At 41.2% G+C, this 25176-nt stretch overlaps 1 protein-coding gene across 2 annotated transcripts; it reads left to right on the top strand.

Annotated features, from left to right (window-relative positions):
* The first annotated feature begins 6786 nt into the window (after positions 1-6786).
* On the top strand, positions 6787-24154 carry SMNDC1 (survival motor neuron domain containing 1). 2 transcript variants are annotated; one of them, XM_035133200.2, is made up of 6 exons: positions 6787-6927; positions 10473-10592; positions 13064-13206; positions 15210-15371; positions 16674-16827; positions 18940-24154. In XM_035133200.2, the coding sequence occupies exons 2-6, from the start codon at positions 10473-10475 to the stop codon at positions 19075-19077; spliced, it is 717 nt and encodes a 238-aa protein (XP_034989091.1). In that variant the 5' UTR covers positions 6787-6927; the 3' UTR covers positions 19078-24154. The 2 variants fall into 2 exon arrangements, with proteins under 2 accessions (XP_034989091.1, XP_034989090.1); XM_035133199.2 differs by lacking the exon at positions 6787-6927 and having other exon boundaries at positions 6991-10592.
* The last annotated feature ends 1022 nt before the right edge of the window (positions 24155-25176 follow it).

Below are 25176 nucleotides of genomic sequence, written 5' to 3'. Positions count from 1 at the left end.
ACTGCTGCCGATAAAGGAGCAGGCGAGGCAGAAGCGCAAGCATGAGTGGCTCCGTGTGCCGCCTCGGCAACAGCTCCAGCTCCCTCTCCTCTGGGGTGTGTGGATGTTGACCATGCCTCCTGGGGGGATCCTGGCCATGTCATTGCCAGCCAGCCAATCGGGTGGTGTGGGGGCGTGGGCGTGGCTGGTGTGCCCCCCCTAGTTTTAATCCTGGGTACGCCCATGCCTCAGGCCGCAATAATCAAAACTGGTCTGACACAGATGGAGCAGACAGTGCAGTGGAAAGCACCATTGGACATGCTCCAACTGTGGCATCCAACTCTGAGGAATTTTGTCCTTAAAGTGCTGCTGAGGGTGTCAGAGCAGTGCTCACTTGGCCAAAGGACAAAAGCCCATTCACCCCACTTGGAAAAGCTCTTCCAGAAGGCTACTCGTGGACACAATGGTGGTAGAAAAGTAAGCTTTCTTCGCCGTCACCGCTGCCATGTGGTAGGTGCCATAATGCAACCTCGCACATGTTCAGACCCAGATTTATGCCACCCGCACTCTGGCCATTGACCCTCCTGTTTCATTACATGCAGCTCACCAGAGTACTAAGGCGACCTATCCAATTAGCTTGAGAAAATTGATTTTTTAAAAATGTATTGGTTTGTTAACTGAACCGCTAGAAAGTCTGAGAGGTTTCTGATGACGCATCACAGAGTGAGTCACAGTGCAATGGATTAGTCATAGCTGTAAGATAAATACCCCCAAGTTTCCTCTAAAGTGACAGGTTTACCTGATCTTGCTGAAGAATTTATGCCACAGAAGTCACCATCATCTGAAGTCATGTAGCTCCAGCCCCTTTGGGCTACATTAATCCAGTGTCATGCCATGCCAGTTGCCTGGGGATTTTATTCAAATACACTTTTCCACAAAGGGATCAGGCCAGAGTAGCATGCACTGTGGGAGACGATGGAAGAGGGCAGCTCAAATATTGGCAAGACATGCGTCATGAAGGAAAAACGAGGCTCCATGGGGGAATTAGACTTTTGCTCTTCTTCTTTTTTCACCCATACTATCCCTGTGATGTTTGTCCAGGTTCAAAATATTAAATCTTGCTACACTGGAGAAAGAGGAAAACTACAACTACAGTGGCCTTTGGTTTCTTCACTGGGATCTTTAAAACAACAGGACAGCTAGCTCTTTCAAAAGAGGAGAAATGCAGAGCAGTGCTGTCATAATAGTATTATATCAAGTGGAATTCCTAGCCACAGGGCTGGAACCGAAGGTTTGCTTCTGCTAGGAGAAAGGCTTATTCTGCTGATGAAAGAGTACTTTCCAACTTAGCAGCTCCAAGTCCAGAGGAGCTCATCAGGTCATGCAAGTGTAAGACTTTGCACATGCTCATTCTCAAGACCATTTTATGGCTCCGTAGAACGCACACGACAGCTGATATTTTCTGCATTCACTGGTGCATATATTGTAACACAATCCCTGATAACAATGTGATAGCACCGCTCTATGAGATATATTCAGCTAGCTCTTGCACAAAAATTTACTGAACAGCACTACAGTCATACCTCGGTTTAAGTACGCCTCGGTTTGAGTATTTTCAGTTTAAGTACTCCGCGGACCCGTCTGGAACGGATTAATCCACTTTCCATTACTTTCAATGGGAAAGTTCGCTTCAGGTTAAGTACGCTTCAGGTTAAGTACTCCACGGATCGTCTGGAACGGATTAATCCACTTTCCATTACTTTCAATGGGAACTTTCGCTTCAGGTTAAGTACAGATTTCTGGAACCAATTGTGTTTGTAAACCGAGGTACCACTGTAGTGCATTTCCCCCATTTGCCTACACCATGCAAAAATTATGCCAGAATTCATATCAGTGATTGTCTCCAATAAACCTTATCATAAGCTAAAGAAACAGGGAAAGGAGAGAATGCAAACAATATAAATTAAACAGAAACTTAGTCTAATAATAATAATAATAATAATAATAATAATAATAATAATAAACCAAATCAGTAATTCTGGAAAATACTGCAGCCTAGTTGGCTTGGTTGAGAGAATTCATGACTTCAAGATCCTGGTCATCAGAAAACTAGATGCCACTTTAAATTTGGACAACAGAAATGGGAAATACCTGTATTTCCATGTCCTTGATTAGTTGGCCTATTGATCTTTTATTATCAATATTATTATCATATAAATACATTTCTTCTTTTCCAATTATGATGTTTTACCTATTGAGGAATAGATTTGCACAGGGTGCATGCAAGAACACACACAAGTTGATAGAAACCATTTCAATTAAACAAAAAAAACACCCCATCACCGCAAAGTGAACAATGTCAATGCAAGCTGTTCCTTATGCCCCATTGTCTTTATGTACACAAGAAAAGTGGTTCTGCCCGTTCCCTTCATTTATTGTAAAATATCATGCACAATCTCTGACTCATGCCTGGGATTTGGTTGCTTTATGTCGAGCACGACCTGTGTTAGCTTTGTTCCTTTTAGCTGTACAAATTGGTCATCAGTAGCACTGTGGGAAGTAACTCGTTTATTAGTCATAGCCAGCTCTGCAATATGAATGCCTAAAGCAGAAAGGGTCTCTTTTGATCACCCTGGCCTGCAGTGAAATTGCCCCATGGATTAAAATGAAAATGTTTGGATGAGTGTTTTAATTTGTTAAGCATTTGCTAACTGACTGTGTATGTTGCATTTCGGTCTTCTTGTCTTTGGGAAAGTAGTGCTGCTCTATTTGATGGAAGCAAGATCAAATAGTCATAAAAGAGCAAAATTTCCAGACACATTTCAAACTTATATTTAAGCTCCATCAACTCCTCCACCATTGTTGAGGTTCGTTAAGGGTGCTAGGAATTGCAGCTCTGTAAGGAGTAAAGAACAGCTCCCATGTTTTTCTTGGGGGGGGGGGGAACGTTAAAGAGATACAAATGAAATTTACATGTATGGTATGGGTGTGGCCTGTATGGCCAAACTAAAAACCATGTGTTTAACCAAACACAAATGCATCGGGTTTGGTCCAGTGTGCCTTAAGAGGGCATTTGCCACAAGTTCCACTCCAAGGACAGCAGGTAGTAGTGGTTCTGCCTTTAGAGATGAACAGAAGACAAAGGGGCCAGTGGCAAATCTTTGCCAATGAGGAAGGGAAGGAGCAGTTAAGGTGTGTGTGCCAAATGATGGGTAGTATTTGCCTCTAAATTATTTGCATGACTGGCCTACCTTTCTTCATTCAAAGAATGTTTAATCTTTCCAGACATTCTGGCTTGGCAGCCAAGGCAGTTTTTCAAGGGATTAAAGATGCCATAAGAGCAACCTGAAATATGCCCTAAAAGCATATAAACTTAATTTTATTTGCAATACTTGGTGTTGAGTGTATGTATGATGATGGGTAATATAGTAAAAAAAAAGTTTAATAAGAAATGTAATAACACAAAAAAGGAGCTGCTAAGCACACCCCAAGTCGACATAAATGAATTGCTTTCCCCTAGAAAGATATATTTCCATTCAGTTATATTAGAGATCCCCTTCATGGATCAATGCCTTGTCGTGGTGAAGGGGCTTGAATAACTCAGAGAAGCTATGAGCTATGCCATGCAGGGCCACCCAAGATGGACAGGTCATAGTGGAGAGTTTTGACTAAACGTGATCCACCTGGAGAAGGAACTGGCAAGCCACTCCAGTATCCCTGCCAAGAAAACTCCATGGACAAAGACAACAGGCATATAAAAGTTATGACCAAACTGCGGGAGGCAGTGCAAGACAGGAGTGCCTGGCGTGCTATGGTCCATGGGGTCACGAAGAGTCGGACACGACTAAACGACTAAACAACAACAACAACAAAAATATTAGAGATATATAGACACAGCACAGTCAAAGAACCTGGGAGGGAAGGTTTTGTGCAAATGCAGCAGAGCTGCCATCTAGTGCTTGGCACAGACATTGGCACAGACATTTGCAGGGGAGAGAAAAGAATGAGCTGCTGTAAAAACTCAAAAGTTGTTTTTCACAAGTGATATTTAAAAGTGTTTTTGTTTTTGGAATTTTTGTGTTGCCTTTAAGCTGACTATGATCCTTAAAGTGTGTACTTATCTTAAAATTATATCTTCCGCTTCCTTCCTAGTACTAATGGCAGTCATTTTAATTTATAGTGTATAGTAAATATTTTTTATATATTATCTAAAGAGCAAATGACGATCCTTTTTAGATAAATTATTTTAGTTTATTTTTAAAAAAATTAATTTTGATGATGTAATGCAATAATTTACTGTGCTGGTTGGTGACCGTAATAAAGATTTGATTGATTGATTGATTGATCAGTGATGAGTCTCAGATCAATAGGTGTCAGGCACTGGATCTACACAGATATAAAAAATGCGATAAAAAAGCTCTCTCTCTCTCTCTCTCTCTATATATATATGCATTTTGCCATTGAGCTCCACACCACCATCTGGTGGCACATTTTTATAACACACTTATAACATTATAATTGCAGCTGTGTAGTTGAGTCCAGGGACTGGCTGGACGAGGAGGAGTGGTGGGAGGCTCCAGCCAGAGAACCCCCTAAGGAAGCCTCAGAAGAGGAAGGCTCAGAGCCAAGGGAGACATGGGAGACAGGTCAGAGGATGAAGGTGGGACAGAATGGTTGGATGCTGAGCAAGCAACAGGCTTGAGTGAGAGAGAGGAAGAGGCAGAAAGCACTGCAGATGTAGGACAGGCAGCTGGGAAGGAGGTGGGGGCTGAGGCTGCAACAGATTCTCAGGAGCCTGCCAGTCCTACTCTATTCAGACCCACCCCACTTGTCTCCAAGGGCACGGAGGGCTTTGCATGTAGCAGAGAGCACAGTGGGCCTCTCCCTGACGGAGCTTAAGTCTCATGGAGAAACAGCCAGATGGGGAGGAGATTTAGGGGGAAGTGGGAGGCACAGATTGTCAATTTTGGCAACTGCTTTACCAGGACAGTCTTGCTCATGGGTTTCTCTGTTTGTATTCTGTTTCCTTGAATAAAGAATCAACTTTACTGCTCATCTCCGAGTCTCCATGCTGACCTGCAGCTGAACCAGCCCTGACAGCAGGTACTCCTAGCATCTTAAAACACCCTTAATATCTATGTCGCCATATATGAAGTTTCATTGCTATTTAGCAGCAATTTTGACTGTTTTCATTAAGGCAAAAGATGAGGGGCTTCTTGTCTTTTTATTTTTATCTTTACAAGATCATTATACAAACCTGAGCTAGGAAATAAAACTGTGATTGAGAATAATAGAAATAAATAATAGATCCTAAGTACCACAAACAGAAGGCATCTAATCCAAAAAGTATTTTCCACCCCACCCCACAAAAACCCAACCCTATGGAGGGTTGGGGGATGATTCTGGTGTATAGCATGGAGGCTGCTGGAGGATGGTGTTAGGGTCATGACAAAAGAAAATTGCCTTATTTTGAGTAACAGTGGTCCATCCAGCTCAAAATTGCCTCCACCGGACGTGGGATACTGGATCTCACAGAAGGGTAGATCCTGACTGGGTTACTTTCCAAGTGCCATTTTGACACATGCTTCAAAGTTAAAGTTGTGAAAGCAGACAGAAGCTTATCTCCAATCTTAGCATTGTGGTCCCACAATATGTACAGTATATGTGTTTATGACGGATATGTGTGCAAAGAGTATGCAATTTACATGGGGGTTACATTCCAGGGATCACACCTAAAGCCAAAATCACGTGAAGCAAGGGTCGACAAGATTTACCTCGCCTGGGCCGGTTCACTCCTGCGGAGATCGCTCCGTGGGTTGTATCGCGGCTCAGCAAACGCAATTTCTGGCACCGCGGAAGCAAGTCCCTGCTCTGCGCTGATTTAGTGCAGCGCACGGGGACTTGCTGAGCGGGTGGCTCAGTTTGAGGGCAGCTCGTGGGCCATTTTAAACGACCCGTAGGCCGCTTGTTGCCCGTGGGCTGCAGGTTGCCAACCCTTGACGTAAAGTCAAACCCCATTGGGTTCAATCGTGGGTGGGATTGCCAGAGTCATTTTTTTTTAACCAAGCCCCCTTTCACTTCTTTTAAAATTTGTTCAGGCTGATCTGGTTGCATAATTAAAACAAGACTGTACCTGCCTGTGGGCTTATATTTTAGAATAATAGAATTGTAGTGTTGGAATGTACCATGAGGGTCATCTACATGAGGGTCATCTAGTCCAACCCACTGCAATGCAGGAAACTTTTGCCCAACGTGGGGCTCAAACCCATGACCTTGAGATTAAGAGTCTTGCTCTGCTGGGTTCCCACAGGGCTTATTCCCAGGTGCATAACGTAAGAACAAAGGATGAGCCAATGGATCGTCAGGCCAATGGCCCACCTCGTCCCGCATCCTGTTCTCACAGTGGCCAGCCAGATGCCTGCGAGAAACCAGCGAGGAGAACAAGTCAGTTAAAAGCAGCGAGCCCCCCGCTAAAATAATTATTTCTGTTCCGATTTCCCCCTAGAAGATTCGATCAGTTTACATAATAAGCCCTACAGCGAGATTGGGTTTTTTGGTTGACTCTCACATGCCGAACGCCGCTTATTAAGCGGTTTCCTTTGCACTTCCGCCACTCACGCCCCGCACATGGAGGATTCCAAGGAAACGGAATTGGGAGTAGGAAGTATCGGTTTCGATCCGCCTCTTGGTTTGTGCTTCCCCCCCCCCGGAGTGGTCATGTGATCCGGCTTGTTCGTCAGGTCCGGCTTCCCCCTCTCGCGAGCGTTCATTTCCGCCGACCGGGCTCTTTGCGTCGTCGCTAGAAGCAGCAAGAAGGGAGGGGGCGACGTTTGTTGGGGGTCAGACGGGGGCAGGCAAATCTCGCGTGGTGCGCGCGCGCGCGCGAGCACAGACTCTTCTCCTGAGGCCTGACGGGACAGAGAGAGGCCCTACGCGCGCGAGGCCAAGGTGAGAAGCGCGGCCCTTCCCCCAGCTTCCCTCTCCTCTCGCGGGGCGAAGGCGGGCAGGCCTTTCGCTCTCCTCAGCCCTCGGCTCTCCATCACGACCTCCCCTCTCCGTACACGGCGCTCCCGTTCTCCAGGCCTTCGGCCCCTTCCTCACTCGCTCCGGGGCCTCCTTTAGGCCCGCCCTCCCTAAGGCCCAGGCGCGTCTTCCGGCCCGGCCGGCGGGTCACCCGTGATTCCGCCGCCTGAACTTTTGTCTACGGCCAGCCATTGTCTGCGCGCTTCCCGCACGTGGAGGCCTGTTTCGTCGGCTTACAAGATTCGCCGCCTTCTGTGTTCCAAGGATTATACTGTTTTGTTTTGTTTTACGGGAGGTCTGTCTCGGCTCTTCCGTTCTGTCCCGAAACCTCCGCTCCTTTGTAGCAGGACGGCTGGGTTTTAATGGCACCGCTTTTGCGGGCTTTTTTCGGCGTATGTCCTTTTAATTGGAGTCATGTCCTTTTGTGGCGAGTTGTATCCTGTGTAATGTGACTATAAAGAGTGTATTGTCCACAGGATGGTGTTGGTATGCAGAATTTGCTTTCCACACTTTCCACCCCCAGAAAAATAGTACGTCAGGTCACGTGCTATTCCAGCTATTCCTACCTGTAGGTCAAACTACCAAATTTGGCTTTTGCTAATTCTGTACAGATAGTGTTTTCTAAACTTCACACCCGGTGTTGAAAGGACTAGGATAGTTCTTGTGTCTTAACAAAGGATCTGTGTTTGGATTACTTTCAGTTTTTATATTTCCAAATTGAGCACTAGTGTGATGCTCAAGAGTTCCACCCCAGCTCTGCTCCATGCCTCACCCACTCTGTGATCTGTACCATCTTGTATCTGTCACCTTGACAAAGACTGAGGAAAGAGGCTTTTCCAAGGCTAGATCCATAAACACAATCCATGTGTTGCTGTGAATTTCCTTATGGGAACTAATGCTAAGAGAGAAGGATTTAGTAAAGGAGTTTGGTTGTCCAGTATGACGCTGAAAATGACTCTTGTGTTCACAACAGTTGAATAGTCATACTTCTCAAGGACTGTGTTCTGGAAAACTGAATACAACTGAGAAGCTGTGAATGTGCAGATTGTTCAATCTATTTGTAAGCTACCCTTAAGTAACAGGACCATTAGGGTGGTGTACAGCAACAGATAAATAAAAAACTGTAAACACCTAAGAAGGATTCAAGGTGCAAAGGTCTCCTGCAATAAACAGGTTGCACCAGGCACCTGAAATTCAGTAGGGTTGGTGCCTTCTTGTGTGGAGGAGGCATTCCATGGAATAGGGTCCACAACACTGAAGGCACAACTCCTTATTGACATGAGTCATGTTTCTGGTTCATGAGGAACCACTCTCCTCCCTAAAGGCAGCTCTGATTTGGATTCTGGGCAAATCGTGTGCACATGACGGTATAAACAAGGAAATGAAGGAAAAGTGGTTTCTAAATACAGTCATACCTTGGGTTACAGCCGCTTCAGGTTGCATCTTTTCGGGTTGTGCTCCGCACCGAACCTGGAAGTACCGGAACGGGTTACTTCCGGGTTTCAGCACATGCGCAGAAGTGCTAAATTGCACTTTGCGCATGCACAGCAGTGCCGAATCGCAACCCGCGCAGACACAGGTTGTGAATGCTGCAGGTTGCGAATGTGCCTCCCGCACAGATCACATTCACAACCCGAGTGTCCATTGTATTGTTCCACTGTATTTCGTCAGCTAGAAGCAAAGATTCATTGAGTCCCTTGAATTGTGATGGGAGCTTCTATTGCTTCCATGAAACCTAAAAGTATCTGCAAAAAGCATGGGTCTAATATAATTACAGTGGTACCTCTAGTTGTGGACACGATCCATTCCGGGGGTGCCATTTGCACCCCAAAAAGTCCATAAAAAGAGTGGCACTTCTGCGCAAGCGCGGAGCGCAATAAACCACTTCTGCGCATGTGCGGAGCGCGCAGAATGCTTCTGCGCACACGGCGAAAACTGGAAGTTTGCCACGTTCGCAAACCAAAAAGACGCAACATGAACCTAACGCAACACAAGGTACAGTAGTCTGCAGAGGGCTTTCCTAAGTAATTCTTTGAGATTGAAAAACAAAACAACAACCTCTCCTTATATTTTATTGTTTTTAATATTGGAGTAGAGAAGAATTCTGTGTAGCCTGAAAGCTTTCATATCATGTTAAGCTTGTTTGGTCCTAATCAGAGTATTTTTGGTAACTAGTTATATTATAATGATAGGTTTAGATGAAAAAGGGGTAGATTACATAGAGAGTAATGTCAGTGCTGCAGCTCTTCTGGGAGATGTCCTACGGTATTGTGTGCTTCCAAACATGGAAAGTTTGGCAGCACCCAGGTATTGCTGTTCTGATTGAATCTATAAATGTAAAAACAAACTTGCTTTCAGGCTTCTGAAAACAAGGTAACATTCTGTAACCAAGTGGGCAGTTCTTTACCAGCCCCAATTGATCTACCGTAATTGAATCCTGACATTCTTCACCCCTTGTGGGCCACTTTGAGAGGTAGGTGGGGCTCTCAGTCACCATAGGTGAAAGTTTTCATTTGCAGTCCAGTTTGAAATCAAAACATATGGGCAAAGGCAGAAAGCTTTGGAAGCGTTGCCAATTAGTGCTTGCCAGTGCAGTAATCCCTATTTCATTAACCCATGTGGCTTGAAATCAACTATAGCTTGGTAGTACTTGCAAATCTTACTTTGGGCAAAAAACATAGTTTACCTGCCTCACACCATATGTACCGGTAATATATGGCATAAGGTATAGGGCAGGGACATAAGGTGGGCATCTCTTGGAGGAAATGGCCTCATGGGCCAAATTAGGACACACTGGAGATTTTGCACTTATGCTTTACAGCATCAGATTAAAAAAAATCCAGTCAACATTTCCTGAATATAACCATATCACCACTCCTGATGATGATTGCTCCCCAACATCAGGGGGCTGGGATTGATATAAAGATAATGCTATTTGGAAAGAGAAGGGTTAAAGTGATGGAGTTGATTCTTAGTAAGGAGAAATGAACCCTGGCAAAGGAAATAACTGGAGCAGTCTCTACAGCCCATAACAAGCATCCAAACCTACTGGACTGCTGCTAGATAGGCCAGTTCCTTGATAGGCTATCTACACATGGGGAAATTATGCAGTATCATTGTGTTTTTTAAAAAGTCAAGTTTTACAGAGCCCCCCAAATGCAACCCAGTAACTGAACAGGGATAACATGGTGGATGTTTGGTTTACAACATTGGTGAGATGTCCTGTAAAAAGTGAGGGAACAAACCATACAAAAGAGACTACCTTATAACTTGATTACTGCCAAGGTAATCTGGCATTATTTAGGAAGCCTGCTGTGGACCAGCTGGAATTTCCAACCAAGGCAAGTTACATAAATATTCTGTTATTGATAAGGCTGCACTAAGTCATTAGTGATTAAGTATTTTGCCTCTGCAACTGTTTTCAAACAGACTTCCCTCAGTATTTTGTAATGCCTTTTCCCCCTTTCCAGATGTCGGAAGACCTTGCAAAACAGTTAGCTAGCTATAAAGCTCAACTCCAACAAGTTGAAGCTGCCTTGACGGGAAATGGAGAAAATGAAGATTTACTAAAACTCAAAAAAGACTTACAGGTGAGAATAAAAAAAAGCTTTGTAACTTAAATGTTTTTACACGTATAGTGAAGAGCATCGTCTACACTGTCAGTGGCAAAGAATTTACTACAGTGATATTAACAAGAGATGTGCTAAATGTTGGGCTTTAAAAGTTTCACAAAGAACTAGGGCTGTCACCTCATTAAAGTGATTAAAGGCATCTCAATTGTATGAATTTTTGGCAATTAAATTGACATAAAATATGCACCTGAGTAAAAATGAGAGTTCTGAAGCAATAAAGTGCCCTTAGATCTTTTGATGAAGGGGGGCATATAAGTCAAATAAATCATGGGTAGGCAAACTAAGGCCCCAGGGGCCAGATCCGGCCCAATCGCTTTCTGAATCTGGCCTGCAGACGGTCCGGGAATCAGCGTGTTTTTACATGGGTAGAATGTTTCCTTTTATTGAAAATGCCCCTCTGGGTTATTTGTGGGGCCTGCCTGGTGTTTTTACGTGAGTAGAATGTGTGCTTTTATTTAAAATGCATCTCTAGGTTATTTGTGGGGCATAGGAATTCATTCCCCCCCCCAAGAAAAAAATATAGTCCGGCCCCCAAACAAGGTATGAGGGGTCTGCTGAAAAAGTTTGCCGACCCCTGAAAAAAATGAACAAATAAGCCATTTTGTTTTCAGACGATTCACATGTGAATTGTAAGAGTTATTATCTCAGAAAAGGCATTTGCTTGTGCGTGAATAAAAAAATGATGGTGTTTGCCACCCACAATTTTTATGAGTGCTTGTGTGCCGAAAATACGTATATTTTAAAAACCTTCTGCTCAGTCAACTGGGGCACCTTTTTAGTTGCTAAGAAGTTTTAATGGATTAATGTAGCTGATTAATCAATACAACCTCATACTTTTATATATTGCTAAGTGCTGTATGCAGAGTCTTTTAGTACTGGTACTTTAACACTGATCTCTAAATGCCTTTTTTTACTTGTAATCTTTCACATTAAGGCAGGTGGAATGATTACCACAAATTGAAAAGCACTGTCCTGGAGTGAATGTTAATCTGTGTGTTCATTTGAGTTTTGCTTTTTGAAAAACATGGTAAACTAGAGTCTTTTAGGAAACAAATTTAGAATACTAGATAATGCACTATTATGTGTGCTGTTATCTTTAGAATCTGATTCAGGTGTGCCTTGCAAGCACTAAACAGTCATCAGTGGTTCTAGCTCTTTGTTCCTCTTAGACTGTATTTTGCAAATGAATTTGTCATATGGTCTGTTTGTTCATTCATGTTTTCTTTGCCATTTCTACATGTAAGAGCAGCCTTTTACAAGCTTATTGTTCAGCTGCCAATATCTGAGGACAAAAGACAAGTCTTAATCACATCAGATATGAAAGGTGCATATGTATTAAATTATTCCTTTTCTTGTTAAAATTTGTTCTATTTTTATTCCACCTTTCAGGCAGATACGCTCTCTCAGAGAAGCTCATCTCAGTCAAAAGTTCAATGGTGGTGGCAGGCTCACTGCCTAAATGAAATGATGCACAGGCCCTGCCCCATGGTTACAAATTAAAGGGACAAGAGAAAAAGAGCAAGGGAAGCAGAAGCAGAAGGAAGGAAAAAGTAGATGAGGGAGATTAGTTTGACAACAATGTGTTATGGGTTTTACCTTCCTCTCCTCTCCCTGCATGCCCCCAAAGTCTGCTTCAAAGGCTACCCCAACCTTCTGGAACAGATTTTGAGTGGGTACAAGGGGAAGGAAAGGAAAGAGAAGTTCTGTTGCACAAGTAGGACAACAGTATTGGATACAATCCAGTAGACTTAAAAATCTAAAATACATGTAATTTATTACCTATAGCTATAGTCTATTAATAGTTTTATTTATGATCTCTAAATAGCAAAAAACATATGCAGGAAACTCCTGAGCCCTTGCTCATATGTATTTTATAAAGAAAAGTATTCTCTTTATGTGTTCATTCTTGGTATCTGGCTATTCTCACATAAGTACAGTTTTTCAGTATTCAAACAAGAAAACTGACCTGCTGAAAAACCTCTTTCTTCCACTACCCAGTGCATTCATTGCACAATAATTTTCTTTTTTAAAAGGCTCAGTAATCCTTGCTTTATCACTGGAAGGAGAGCTGAAAACTCCATTCTGTAGTTGTGTGCCATTTTCTGCAGTCTACTTTTTACTGTTCCATTAAATATAATAATCATTTGTAATGCAAAGAGGAAAATGAAGACGAGAAATTTCCCTGCTGCCCTCCGCCAATGTTAAAATTAGGATGAGCTATGGGAGTAGTATGAGATACTTGCTAAGAAACCAGACAGATTCCCAAAGCTTATAGAAAAACCTTTTGTAAATTATGCAAACAGATTTCATGTGTTGTTCAGTCTGCTACCATTTGCCAGCAATACCATAGTTGGTAAATAGTCTTCATGTATGGGCAGGGGTGAGACTACTTAAACTATGTTTGACGACTTATTCTTTTCCACCCCCAGGAAGTTATAGAATTAACCAAAGACCTTCTTTCAACACAACCTTCAGAAACACTTGCAAGTTCTGACAGTTCTGCTTCTGCTCCTCCAAGTCACACATGGAACGTTGGAGACAGATGTATGGCAATATGGAGTGAAGATGGACAGTAAGTGTAGAAACAAACTTCTGTAACAGTAACATGAAATAATACAGTTCCATGGTAAGATACTTCCCTTTGGTTTATACTCCCCTCTTCAGTAAAAATCATTGATTGGATCTTGTATTTTTCAAATACAAAATATATTAAACTTTAGAGCTAGGTTGATTGTTTTAACTGTTTAATTTGACTAGACCGTTGTAGAATATAATATGGTTTCTAATATCTTTAAAAATTTGCCACCTTCGAAAAATCCGGTGTGCAGTAACTGAAATCTGTTGCGTATACATTTCATCACTAATCTGAAAACATTAATAGGAATGTCATTTACTTCAAAACTTGGAGCTCAGTTGAGATTGTATTAGGATACTTGGGAACCATTGAGGTGGCAGTAGGGAAAGAAGTATAGGGCAGCAAACTTTTCCACTGCTTTCTCCCCCTTAATCTTTGAAGCGGTGGCGGGAATGGGCTTAGAGAAAGCAGAGGTCCTTGCTCACAATTGTGTACATGTAGAAGGCTGCTGCTGTTGGGAGGATCCGTGGTTGTTGTAAGGGAATATAAAGCAGGATATTTAACATCCTTTCCAAAACTATCCACAGGCAAATATTTTCAGAGGGTTGAAAAAAGACTTTTAGAGCTCCCTTCACAAATAGTGATGTGCCACTAGGGTGTATCCTTTTGCACATTTCCAAAGTGAATCAGTGATGGTCCTCCACCAGGAGAAATTCAATTTACCTTGGTCTTTGCTGGAGTGGGATGCAGCAGTAAACCCATCAGAGTCATTCTGTTTGGTATCATTTGCTGACAGCAGAAAGTGAATGTGTGAACCAACACATTTCCTCCTGGTCCTGTTGCCTTTGACCTACCTGCTGCTGATAGAGATATTTTTTAACCATCAGGGGTGGTTTTTTGCAAGGTTTGGGTGTTTCTTGCCATGGCCTTCCGCTTCTCCATTTAGGCCCCTGAGATGCCTTGACTCAGACATTCCACTTAGTTTACTTAAGCATGTACTGCTTTTGAGTATCAGGTGATGTGATTGAGAAAAATAGATAATTACCTTGATTATCTTCATTTAAGTTACTATCACAAACCCTACATTACTTGATGCTTTTTTTAATCCATCTTCTTACGTTAGTAATTCACTGCTTTCAGAGAGGGAGATTATATGAGGGCAGTGAAACCTCTGTCAAATTACAATCTCACATTGTAATCCTATGCATACATATCTCCTCAGAAGTAAGTCCCATAGAACTTCTAAATACGTGGGTATTGTGGCTGAATGCCTCTTGTGGTGCTGAAAATCAGTACAAATGATAAAACAGCCAAACACAAATTCTCCAGATTCTATTAAACAAATTAGTTCTCACAAAATCAAACAAAAATCAGGTTAAATGTGTGAAGGTGAAAATATATACAGTGGTACCTCTACTTACAAATAACTCTACTTACGAATGTTTCTACTTACGAATGGAGCTCCGTCTGCCATCTTGGATGTGTTTCCTGCTCGGCAGAGGGTTGGACTGGATAGCCCTTGTGGTCTCTTCCAACTCTACGATTCTATGATTCTATGTGGTTTAGATAGGATTTTTTCTACTTACAAATTTTTAGATAGGGTTGCTTCTACTTATGAATTTTTTCTCCCAATGCATTCCTATGGGATTTGAGTTACAATTTTTTTCGACTTACAAATGTGCGTTCGGAACGCATTAAATTCGTAAGTAGAGGTACCACTGTATGTGGTAACAGAAGATTCAGAACCGAAGTTTATTTCAAACTGCTTGACTTAACGAGCTCTTGGACTTTTGGATTGTAACTAGTTTGTGTGCCAGGCACCAGACAATTCTTGAACTGAACAGAATTTATGTTTTCAGTGTTTGACTTGAAATGCCAATCCAAAATGAAGCAGGAATGTCCTGAAATTTAATACTAATATTAATCACTGCAAATACAAGTTTTGTAGGGTTGAGTTGTAAACCATTACTCACATGCTTACAGCCATGATATCTTTACAGGTGTTATGAAGCTGAAATTGAAGAGATAGATGAAGAGAATGGCACAGCTGCAGTCACCTTTTCGGGATATGGCAATGCTGAAGTCACACCCCTGCTCAATCTGAAACCTGTGGAAGAGGGAAGGAAAGCAAAGGAAGACAGTGGCAACAAACCCATGTCCAAGTAAGTGGCTGAAACAGTTTTCAGTTTGCTCAGTATGTCATATAGCAATAAGAAAAGCTGTAAGGCTACTTTGCTGATGAATAATCTCTTCCCAAAGGTGATTTTTACAGCAAAAAAAGTCATAGAAGTCAACACTATCTCTAGATGTTATTAAACCGTACTCTGCGTAGTTACCCTAGATTTGGGAAAGAGGTAATGCACATTGTCTATTCCCCCCCCCAATTAAATAATGCCTTAGGATATGGGCTTGGCTGCCCCAATTTTAGAGGTCCAACCCAGGGAAACTTGTAAAGTCCAGAACAGTCTTTGCCATCTTAGGACTGAACTGGTACTAAGAACTAGGGGTGGACAAATGGGTCTGTTTCTGTTCTGTGACATTTTTGTTTGTGTTTGTTCATAGGTCCCTTCCAATTTCACATTAATCTGTGATTTAAAAAAAAATCCAAACGAAAATATGTATTTAAATTTGGATTGGAATATATGGAGTGAATTAGGTTAGTTCTTAAAAATGCAGTTCTTAAATTATCCTCAAGCCCTACTGTGAACATATACATAGATTGGATTGAGATTATGATGAAGGTGTTACGGTTTGTGCTACTAACTTTAATGCTTATTGTGCTGAATTGGTTAGTCTCATGAACTCCAAAACTCCATGCCTGTGTAGTAGTATATTTCCCCTGGGACAAATTCTGAGCTCTGTGTTTAGCAAGGCATTAGCTAGTTTCAACTGATTTCTGAAAGAGAGCCGCTATTCGTAGTAGTGCATGAAAGTAGGATTGCTGTGCTTTATTGAAACTTGCAATGCATAGATTGCTTTACAGAAGGAATGACAGCACTTTCTACAGCTGGAGAATGAAATGGGCCTGGACAGCTGAAGCCCCATTGTACTGAGAGTTTATCTTTACATTCACCTAGCCCAAGGTGAGACTCTCTTAATCAGTGTATCCTTGCTTTTATCTACATGTTCTGAGAACAAAAGTGAAGTTAAAGCAAAGGTGATGTGGGGCTTCCAGTTGGTTGCAATGTAGATGTAATGCCCATACAAAACCATTGCTGTATACTGTGGCTGAACTGCCAGTGTTGTAAAAAGAAGGCAGTTCTGGTGGGTAAAGATGTGGATGTAAGGCAGTATTGATAACTCAGAATTAACCACCTCGGCTTAATCTCTTCATGTTTGATGTTTTGTGAAAATTTGCCCTGATTGTATAGCAACCACCTTGCCATGACACATTACTGCCCTTAGACTTTCTGAAGAGGAAACTGAGGTACATAAGTAACCTGCAGTGCCATTTCTCATTTTAGAAAAGAAATGATTGCTCAGCAACGAGAATATAAAAAGAAGAAAGCTTTGAAAAAGGCCCAGCGAATCAAAGAACTAGAGCAAGAGCGAGAGGACCAGAAAGTCAAATGGCAGCAGTTCAACAACAGAGCTTATTCAAAAAACAAAAAAGGCCAGGTTTGTATATGCTGTGCATTAGTAGCTTGCTGATAGAGGTGTCTTGCTGAAGAGGAGCAGTGTTAAATGTATGGCAGCACAGGAGTAATCCCCCAAACAAAGACAAAAGAATATTATGGGCAAAGCTGTTTGTTTCTGGAATATACCATGGGAGAGATCTGTTTATAATATTCCTAACTTACAGTGGTACCTCTGGTTGCGAACTTAATTCATTCCGGAGGTCCGTTCTTAACCTGAAACCGTTCTTTTATTATTTTTATTATTATTACAGTATTATTAAAGATTTTCTTGATTTACAAAAGTATGTGCAATGTCTCTGATAACATTTTTACAAATCAGTTTCATTTGTTGAGACATTGGGAAGAAAAGGGGAAAAGAGGTAGATTGGGGAAAGATGGGTGGGGGTGGGGTCGGGTGACGATGTTTCTATTTTACTTAATGTATGTGGGGGGTTTTGTCAGCATCACTTGTGCAGGTTCTCTGCTGTTCGCTTGTGTTCCTTTGGTGGTGAGAGATGTTAGAGTTGGCCTAGGGTATGATTGTTCATTTGTGATTGGCTATGGTGGTCTTTGTTTCGTGTTTGAGTGGGGTGGGTGGGTGGGTGTTTTGGATCAGGTTAGCCATATTGATTTGTATGCTGTGCCTGAAACCGTTCTTAACCTGAGGTACCACTTTAGCTAATGGGGCCTCCAGCTGCCGCTGCGCCGCCAGCGTGTGATTTCTGTTCCCATCTTGAGGTAAAGATCTTAACCCGAGGTACTACTTCAGGGTTAACGGAGTCTGTAACCCAAAGTGTTTGTAACCCGAGGTGTTTGTAACCCGAGGTACCACTGTACAGTGGAACCTTGGTTTATGAACACCTCGGTTTATGAATTTTCAGTTTATGAACGGCGCAGACCCATCTGGAACGGATAAATTCATTTTCCATTACTTTCAATGGGAAAGTTCGCTTCAGTTTATGAACGCTTCAGTTTATGAACAGACTTCCGGAACCAATTACACCCATGCTTCAGTTTATGAACGCTTCAGTTTAAGTACTCCGCGGACCCGTCTGGAACGGATTAATCCACTTTCCATTACTTTCAATGGGAAAGTTCGCTTCAGTTTATGAACGCTTCAGTTTAAGTACTCCGCGGACTGTCTGGAACAGATTAATCCACTTTTCCATTACTTTCAATGGGAAAGTTCGCTTCAGTTTATGAACGCTTCAGTTTATGAACAGACTTCCGGAACCAATTGTGTTCATAAACCAAGGTACCACTGTATTGTTAAATATCACTACACTTAATTTGAGTCCCTGCAAATAAGGTGGGATAAACTAATGGATATGCATTCAGGTTCCAGTTTCCGAGCACAATGCGTTTCCAGGAAATTGTTTGCTAGGCAAGCATTTGCATAACAAGCAGATGATTTCCATTATTTCCTATGGAAACATTTCTAATACATGCTTTCTGCCTGAGACTGCTACAGCCAATAAGCAAAAGCCAGATAAAGGGATATCTGATTTGTCTGATGACTCTCCCTCCTATGGTTTTTGCCCAGAATGGGTGCTGGTGACCAGTAAAGCACAAACATGTAAGGACATGAGCAAACTCCGGCTGTTTGGATATTTGAATCAGCCATTTCTGTAGCAAAGTTTGAGTATAATTCTTTGTGTTTGAACAACAGATAACAAGCGTTCCAATAGCAGCACTGTAAAGTTCATGCCTGTAAAGTTCATTAATAAGCAGCCACATTGTAAAGCTACCCTTAACAGAGCATGCAGAAGAGACTTCAGCAAACTGAGGCTGGTAACACTTTTTGAAGTTTGTAGCTATAGGGGCAAAAAAGATTTTGTTTTCCTTTAGCCCTTCTTTGTGCATCGAAAGGACCCTTATAGAACTGTAGTGGTTCACTGGGAGAAAATATGACTTGCTGAGTGCCATGAACAGAGCAGAAGTGCTTCATTTTCAATTACAGCTTTTTTGTTAAAAGTTACTGTTTAATGATCAATAAAATTTGGTTTTATTTTGCTTTTTGAATGATGCAAGTGAACATTTGATATTAGCACTCCTTTGCTGACTTGTTGAAATTTGAAAATGTTACAATTGGTGCTTTTAATTTGTTCCACAGGTAAAGCGAAGCATCTTTGCTTCTCCTGAGAGCGTAACAGGGAAGGTTGGAGTTGGAACATGTGGAATTGCAGACAAGCCTATGACACAGTACCAAGATACATCCAAGTACAATGTCAGACATTTGATGCCCCAGTAATTGAGGGAGAAAATGACTTAACATCACTTCTGCAGGGCTTTACATTTACCTTTTTATTGTTCTATTTTTCTAAAAGTAAACTATTGGCGCATAGTGAACATGGTTGTTGACATCAGTTGGCTTATGCTGGTACAAGCCTTAAGCAAGGTAATAGCTGTTCAGATGACCCCTTTGCTCTTAAAAGATGTAAATTGCATAAAAGTGTACAAGTCAGACTGTTGAAGAAATGCCCTTTGCAGTATCCTGAAGTGTCTGATTTCTCAAGTGTCCATCCCTGTAGCATTAGTTGGGAATGACATCAAACAAATGGTTGTGAAATAAAATAGTTATCCCAGCTTTCTTGCTCCCTCTTATGTGCTTACAGGCCTGCCATCTTATTGCAGGATAGCTGTTAAGCACTGTAACTCCTGCAGAACTAGTACAATTATGACGACTTTCTCTGGATTTTATTCTATTTTGAAAGTCAATTGTTAGTTGATCACAATATGCATCTGCTTCCTTGGCTTGTAATGAATCTGGGCCATCTAATCTCCAGTTAATGATTCATAATCCAGAAACAGTGCAGTTCAAATTTTAAGATTACAGGTTGAATGCATTGTGCTGGAAGTGTTGACAAAAGCCATCTTCATGAGCAAATGAGGGTTTCCACAAAGCTTGACTGGTCTTGGTAAGCAAAATTTGTGCTCATGATTGACTCACCTGAGGAGGGGTTTGACCTTTGACATAAAGTCTGAGATGCTCTGAAACCTTAGTGTGACTTCAGGGGCATGTCCCTGTCATTTTTCCCTAGCCCAGGCTGGATAGTGGCGGAACCAGGGGCTTGTCTCTGTCACAGTGAGCCTCCGAAAGTCCCTGAAAAGCAGGAAGATACACTGCTGTTTTCCCACTTTCCAAAATCTCTGCAGTGTTGGGAGGGTGGTGGAGGGAACTCCCAGATCTTGCACTGAGTTTCGAAAGCAGCAGGACGTCTTGCTTCTCTCCAAGGCTCATCCTAAATTGATGTAGATTTCTCTTCCCCTCTCTGGAGTATGGAGAAAAGCTAGGGGAATCTCTGAATTCAGCACAAGAGGTGATATCCAACTCATACTTGGAGCAAACCCACTGAAATCAAGTTACCCAAATCAGGGAGTCTGCTTTAACTCAGTTGGGTATTATCAAAAGTCTTGAAGATTCCACCATCTTCTCCAAGCTCAGGAAGGTGAAGTTTCTCACCAGAAAAAAAGCACTTGCTAGAGCCAAGCAGGTAAGCACATTTATTGTCAGGAGCAGAACATTTTGATTTATAGGTCTTGAGGACCTACCTATAGGCTTCGTAAGATGTATTCAGTCACTTTGCAGGTTTGATTATCACTTTTAAGTGTTCAAAGAGTCAAATGTTACATATAGAAATAGTTATTCCTCTTGAGAATTACTCAGTGTGTTTATGTTGATAAATAATATGGCAAGTCACCTGCATTGTGCTGAATTCCCCCCCCCCCCGTGCTTATCCAGCTGTTTTAAACGCAACAGGAGGTTCCTCTTACAAGGTTTAACTTGCGTTAGTATTGCTGGCCCTCCTTGATTTTATTTGGGAAACCATGTGTAAAAGTCCAGGCCTATTTGTATCTTGTGGATGCAATTGCTTCCCTTTGCCATATGTATTGCTTAGGGTTATAGTCTCTCTCAATCTTGAAATGTGTCTGACACAAAAAGTTAACGTATAGCCCTGTATACAGTGTAGATAATTATTTTTGTAAAATATGGTGTTAAGTTAATGAACAAGACTGGATTTAGTTATTTCTCGTACAAGAGTAATTCTTGCTCATTAATCTGAACTCCATTCCCCATGTATATTATGTTGCTGTAGTTCCCTTTTGTAATGTTTTCTGAATTAAATAAGATCAGGAACCATCAGCATTTGTTGATGCACTGATTAGTGTAAATGTCTGTCAGTTTACTTGAGCCTAAAATCCATATCTAGTAGCTTAGAATCCATCCATAGAGAGGGGTTCTTCTTGTTAACAAAAGAGGAGGTAATTTTTATGACTGTGTTAATTTCAGTTTTGTATGTTTAACTTTTATTAAAATAAAGTATTCAAAACCTCTTGGCTTTGTTCCGAAGAATCTAAAAATGTGAAAAATAAATAAATCTGGTATGAAGTTACGTAATATGGTCAAAATTGTAGGAGTTACAACACTTCTGAAATAACACTTGTGAAGTCCACAGACTACTAAGGTTCTTTTTTTCCTTCTAAAGAGATGTTCCTTGGTCAAATTGGACTATAGAGGTATCTTAATTTTTATCTAGCAGTACTGCGGCTTATGCAATTGGTGACAATTTACCTGTTAGGAAGACATGCATATTGAGGCAGGATCTTCAGTTGTCCTTGAAGCTGATCATTCAAATTCTGAATGTCGGGGTCCTGAGATTAGAAACTGCCAGGATTAATATCTTGATTCTGTTGTTTGTTGTGACTGAATAGCTAACTTTCCTATGGGAAAGCATTTAACTTCCTTTCAAAGCAGGTAAAGATGAAGGCCAGTGCAACAGAGCCTACTGTTATTTATACTTACTGTAGGAGATTTGTGCACTTGTATGGAAAACTGGGCTGCAATTTTCAGTAGACTAGGTAAGCCTCTAATCTACGTAGATGGAGCTATGCTGTTGCAGCAGTTTGACAACTGAACTAGTATTAATTTTTTTTCATTAGCGATATGGGAAGAGAAAAGGGCAACAAATCTTACTAGAAATAAAATTTCATAAAATTTATTTGTATATTTTAAACAAGTTTATATAGATGCCCACAAACAAAAGAATGTTTACAATGATGGAAAATGTAACATCTTTGTCAGCACCACCCCTGCACCATTATAGATAATGCTGCTTCAGTATTGTTTTGACGATTGGCGCTGTTCAATCTAAGCACCAATCATGGATTGGTTGGGGGGTTTTATCAGTCAGTTCCTCAAGTAGCAGTTGGCTACAGCACCATTAGAGTAACTGCACCAAAGTTCAGGAAACCTCAGAGGAAGCAAAAGTAGTGAAAACAGAAATCTTAAAAATAAACTTGCACATAAAAATATTTGTCAAGAGGATACATATCTGTTTAAACACGGAATTGCATTCCTAGACCAGTGCAGTATCATTATATAGAAACATAGCACTGTACATTTCCCCCCTTTAATACACAAATTACAAAGGAAACCCATAATTCAGTAGAGGTTGAAACAGATTTGCTGGTATTTTTTTTAACAGCTGGGAAAAATTATAATGGCACAAACCTAATTTGTGCATCAGACACTAGTTAATGTGATTGAAGATAAAATGTACTTACTGAGTTTAAAGACCTGTATTGTAGTCATTTTACATTAGAATATAATAGTTGCAAACATAAATCCTATGCAAGATTACACTGCAGTAACTCTTTTCTTTTAAAATAGCAAAGTAATAGTTAGAAGCTGCAGAAGACTAAGTTTAGGAAAACATTTTGAGATTTGCAAATGTGCTAGAATTACAATTTCCTTTGCATTCTGTGATGGCTAGGCTTGAAGATCAGTAGCAGGATTGTTTATATACCGCAAGAATGTGACAGTTTAAAATCCAAGAGCTACGTAGCACAACAGTGATTGATGAAAAAATGCACTTTTTTCTTATGCTAGCTGTTGTGATTTTAAAACAATTTAATATATGTGCCATGTCAATAGGTGCTGAATAGGGACATCAGCCTATTCCAACAAGAGCACTATCAAAAATATCTCCAGAGAAGCACGTTTTCTCTGTGGAGGAGCCCTATCATTACTTATTTGGGTTGAATTTGAATCATGTTTTTATAGTGGTTAAGGCATTTTATGCATATAAAGGGTTAGCTTGTCTTCATTTGGCATGTTCTTCATTCAAAAAAGGGATTACTCTGTTCTGGCAATTTGCAACAACCAATGAGCTGCTTTGCAAGAAACATCTGCCTGATTACACCCCCTAGTTACTACCAATTGTGCATCATGTTGCACAACCTGGTTGGTCCCTCCCTTAGGGGTCAGCTATAGGGAAGGGTATATAACTGGCACTCAGCTTCCTGACATGCAATATTTCGTTGTGTTGGAGCACCTGCTAAGTTGCCTAGCTCCTGTAAAATTTATAGCAGGACTTGCTGATATTTTTCTATCTAGCAAATGTCTGAATTGAAATGTGTCTTCCACATTGGATTCAGTAATTGATATTACTGTTCAGCTCTTCAAATCCTACATAGCCTTGTAGATTTCATTGTTTTTTTTTTGTTTGTGACAAGTTAAATCTTGCAGAGCATTAGGAGCATTAATGCCGCTACACTTACTTGACTGAAGATTTTAGCCACAGTATAATAGAGAGTTTGGCATGCTTGAGCCCACTGTAATCAAATGACCAGCATGTTGAACTCTTTGTGTGTGACTTGGTCCCTGTTGCTTTTGTAACAGAAAGTAAGGATAGCTGTGTATTTGAGAAACTGTACAATACTACTGTAGCTTGCAATTGGGGGTGGGTGAGGAAGATAGCCTTTTCAGGTAAGTAACTTTGCTTAAATATCTATCTTAAATGTACAGAAAATAGGAAAGGAGCTGAAGGTTGATTTACACGCAGAAGTTTCAGAATAGTAGCTACTGGAAAATCCTGCCGTTTTCCTTAGAAGCTTGTCTTATACCCCCACGGCCACATGCAGCATTCAGCTTTTGGCATGCCACAGTAACCATTGTTTCTTGAACTCCTGATGCTGGATCCTTTGCCTAGTAATGAGTTGAAGGTTAGTCCAGTGTAGAACGTTTGTGCATTCTCTCCCCCCCCCCCCCCGCGCAGCTATTTTGTGTACAGTGATCATCTGAGTTGGCCCTGAGCTTTAATCTAGTCCTGTTATAGTCATAGAAGCAGGTTCCTTCTGTATGCAGTGGTTGTTAATAGAGTAATATACTAAAACCAGGATCAAATTGTGCTACAAGGAGTCAAGAGGGGCAGGGGCAAACTACATAAATGCTAGTGGTATCTGAAGTATGAGGATGTAGATATTCATAGCTATTTTAGTAGCATTTACACCCAAATTTCCTCTGTTTTTCTTAAAGGGATCTTTTAGCATTTTTAAAAAATAGTTCTGACACTGGCTCATATATACCTGCTCTGGTTTGACCAGCTGAACAGAGAAATAATGGATAGTGTTTAGTACAGTTAAAAAAATCCTTTGCAACTTGGCTAGAGAGGAGAAAAATGAACAATTCTTGATGCTGACGATTCTGTTTTTAGTGTTCCTTCTTTTGTAAATTATCTTATTGTTTAGAACCTTCCAGTGGCGTAATTTAATGATGGCAGGTGTACTGTGCACCAGGAAGGCCAGTGTTACAGTGTTGTAAAATGGCTAAGGATTAGGCCATGGATGAAGAGTGAACAGTAACAACTGCTACTTTCATTTGGCTCTAACACTTGCCAGTTTCTCTCTAAGGCCATTGATCTGATGCAGACTATGGTACCTCAACTGGTCCTGGTGCTCCGCTTCTGGAAGCTAAGATCATTGGTTAAATCTCCTTTAACGCTCAACCCTTGTCCCACTTTTGTGTTGCATGACCAATCATATGCTACTGGAATGCAGTTTCCAGCTCCTCAGTGCATGAAGTCTGAAGAGCAAAAGATGAAGTCACAACAAAAGAGGGTTTCAAGTTTCTGAGAATCATGAATTTTAATTAACTGTAAGTTGTTATTGCCCATATTAGCCCATTCTATTAGTATGTTACTGTCTTTGAACTGAAGTGCCATAGTGTGCCCCAAGTCATATAGTCCATCACATTGCACGAGTTTGAAGTTCAGTGCTGTCTAGTTGCTTCACTCAAGACTGTTCAGGGAAAAGTGGCCATGCATGTACAGCTGCTGTTTCCATTTTTCATCACATTCAAAAAAGCTCAGATATAGGGCACATGATTTGCATGCAATAAGTTCAATCCCCAGCATCTCCAGGAATATGGCTTTCCTATAGCAAGGCCTAAACCTAGGGAGAGAATAAACATAGACACATAAACAACCTGGTTGTTTATGTCCATTTCCTAGATGGCAGAAAACAAGCATAACTCTTGTATCGTCTAGATATATTAAGATACACATCCATT

The sequence above is a fragment of the Zootoca vivipara genome, chromosome 5 (genome assembly GCF_963506605.1).
Source record: "Zootoca vivipara chromosome 5, rZooViv1.1, whole genome shotgun sequence".
In the NCBI taxonomy this organism is placed as follows: Eukaryota; Metazoa; Chordata; class Lepidosauria; order Squamata; family Lacertidae; genus Zootoca; species Zootoca vivipara.
The sequence above is the reverse complement of the archived record's forward strand: the minus strand, read 5'-3'. Positions and strand labels throughout refer to the sequence as shown.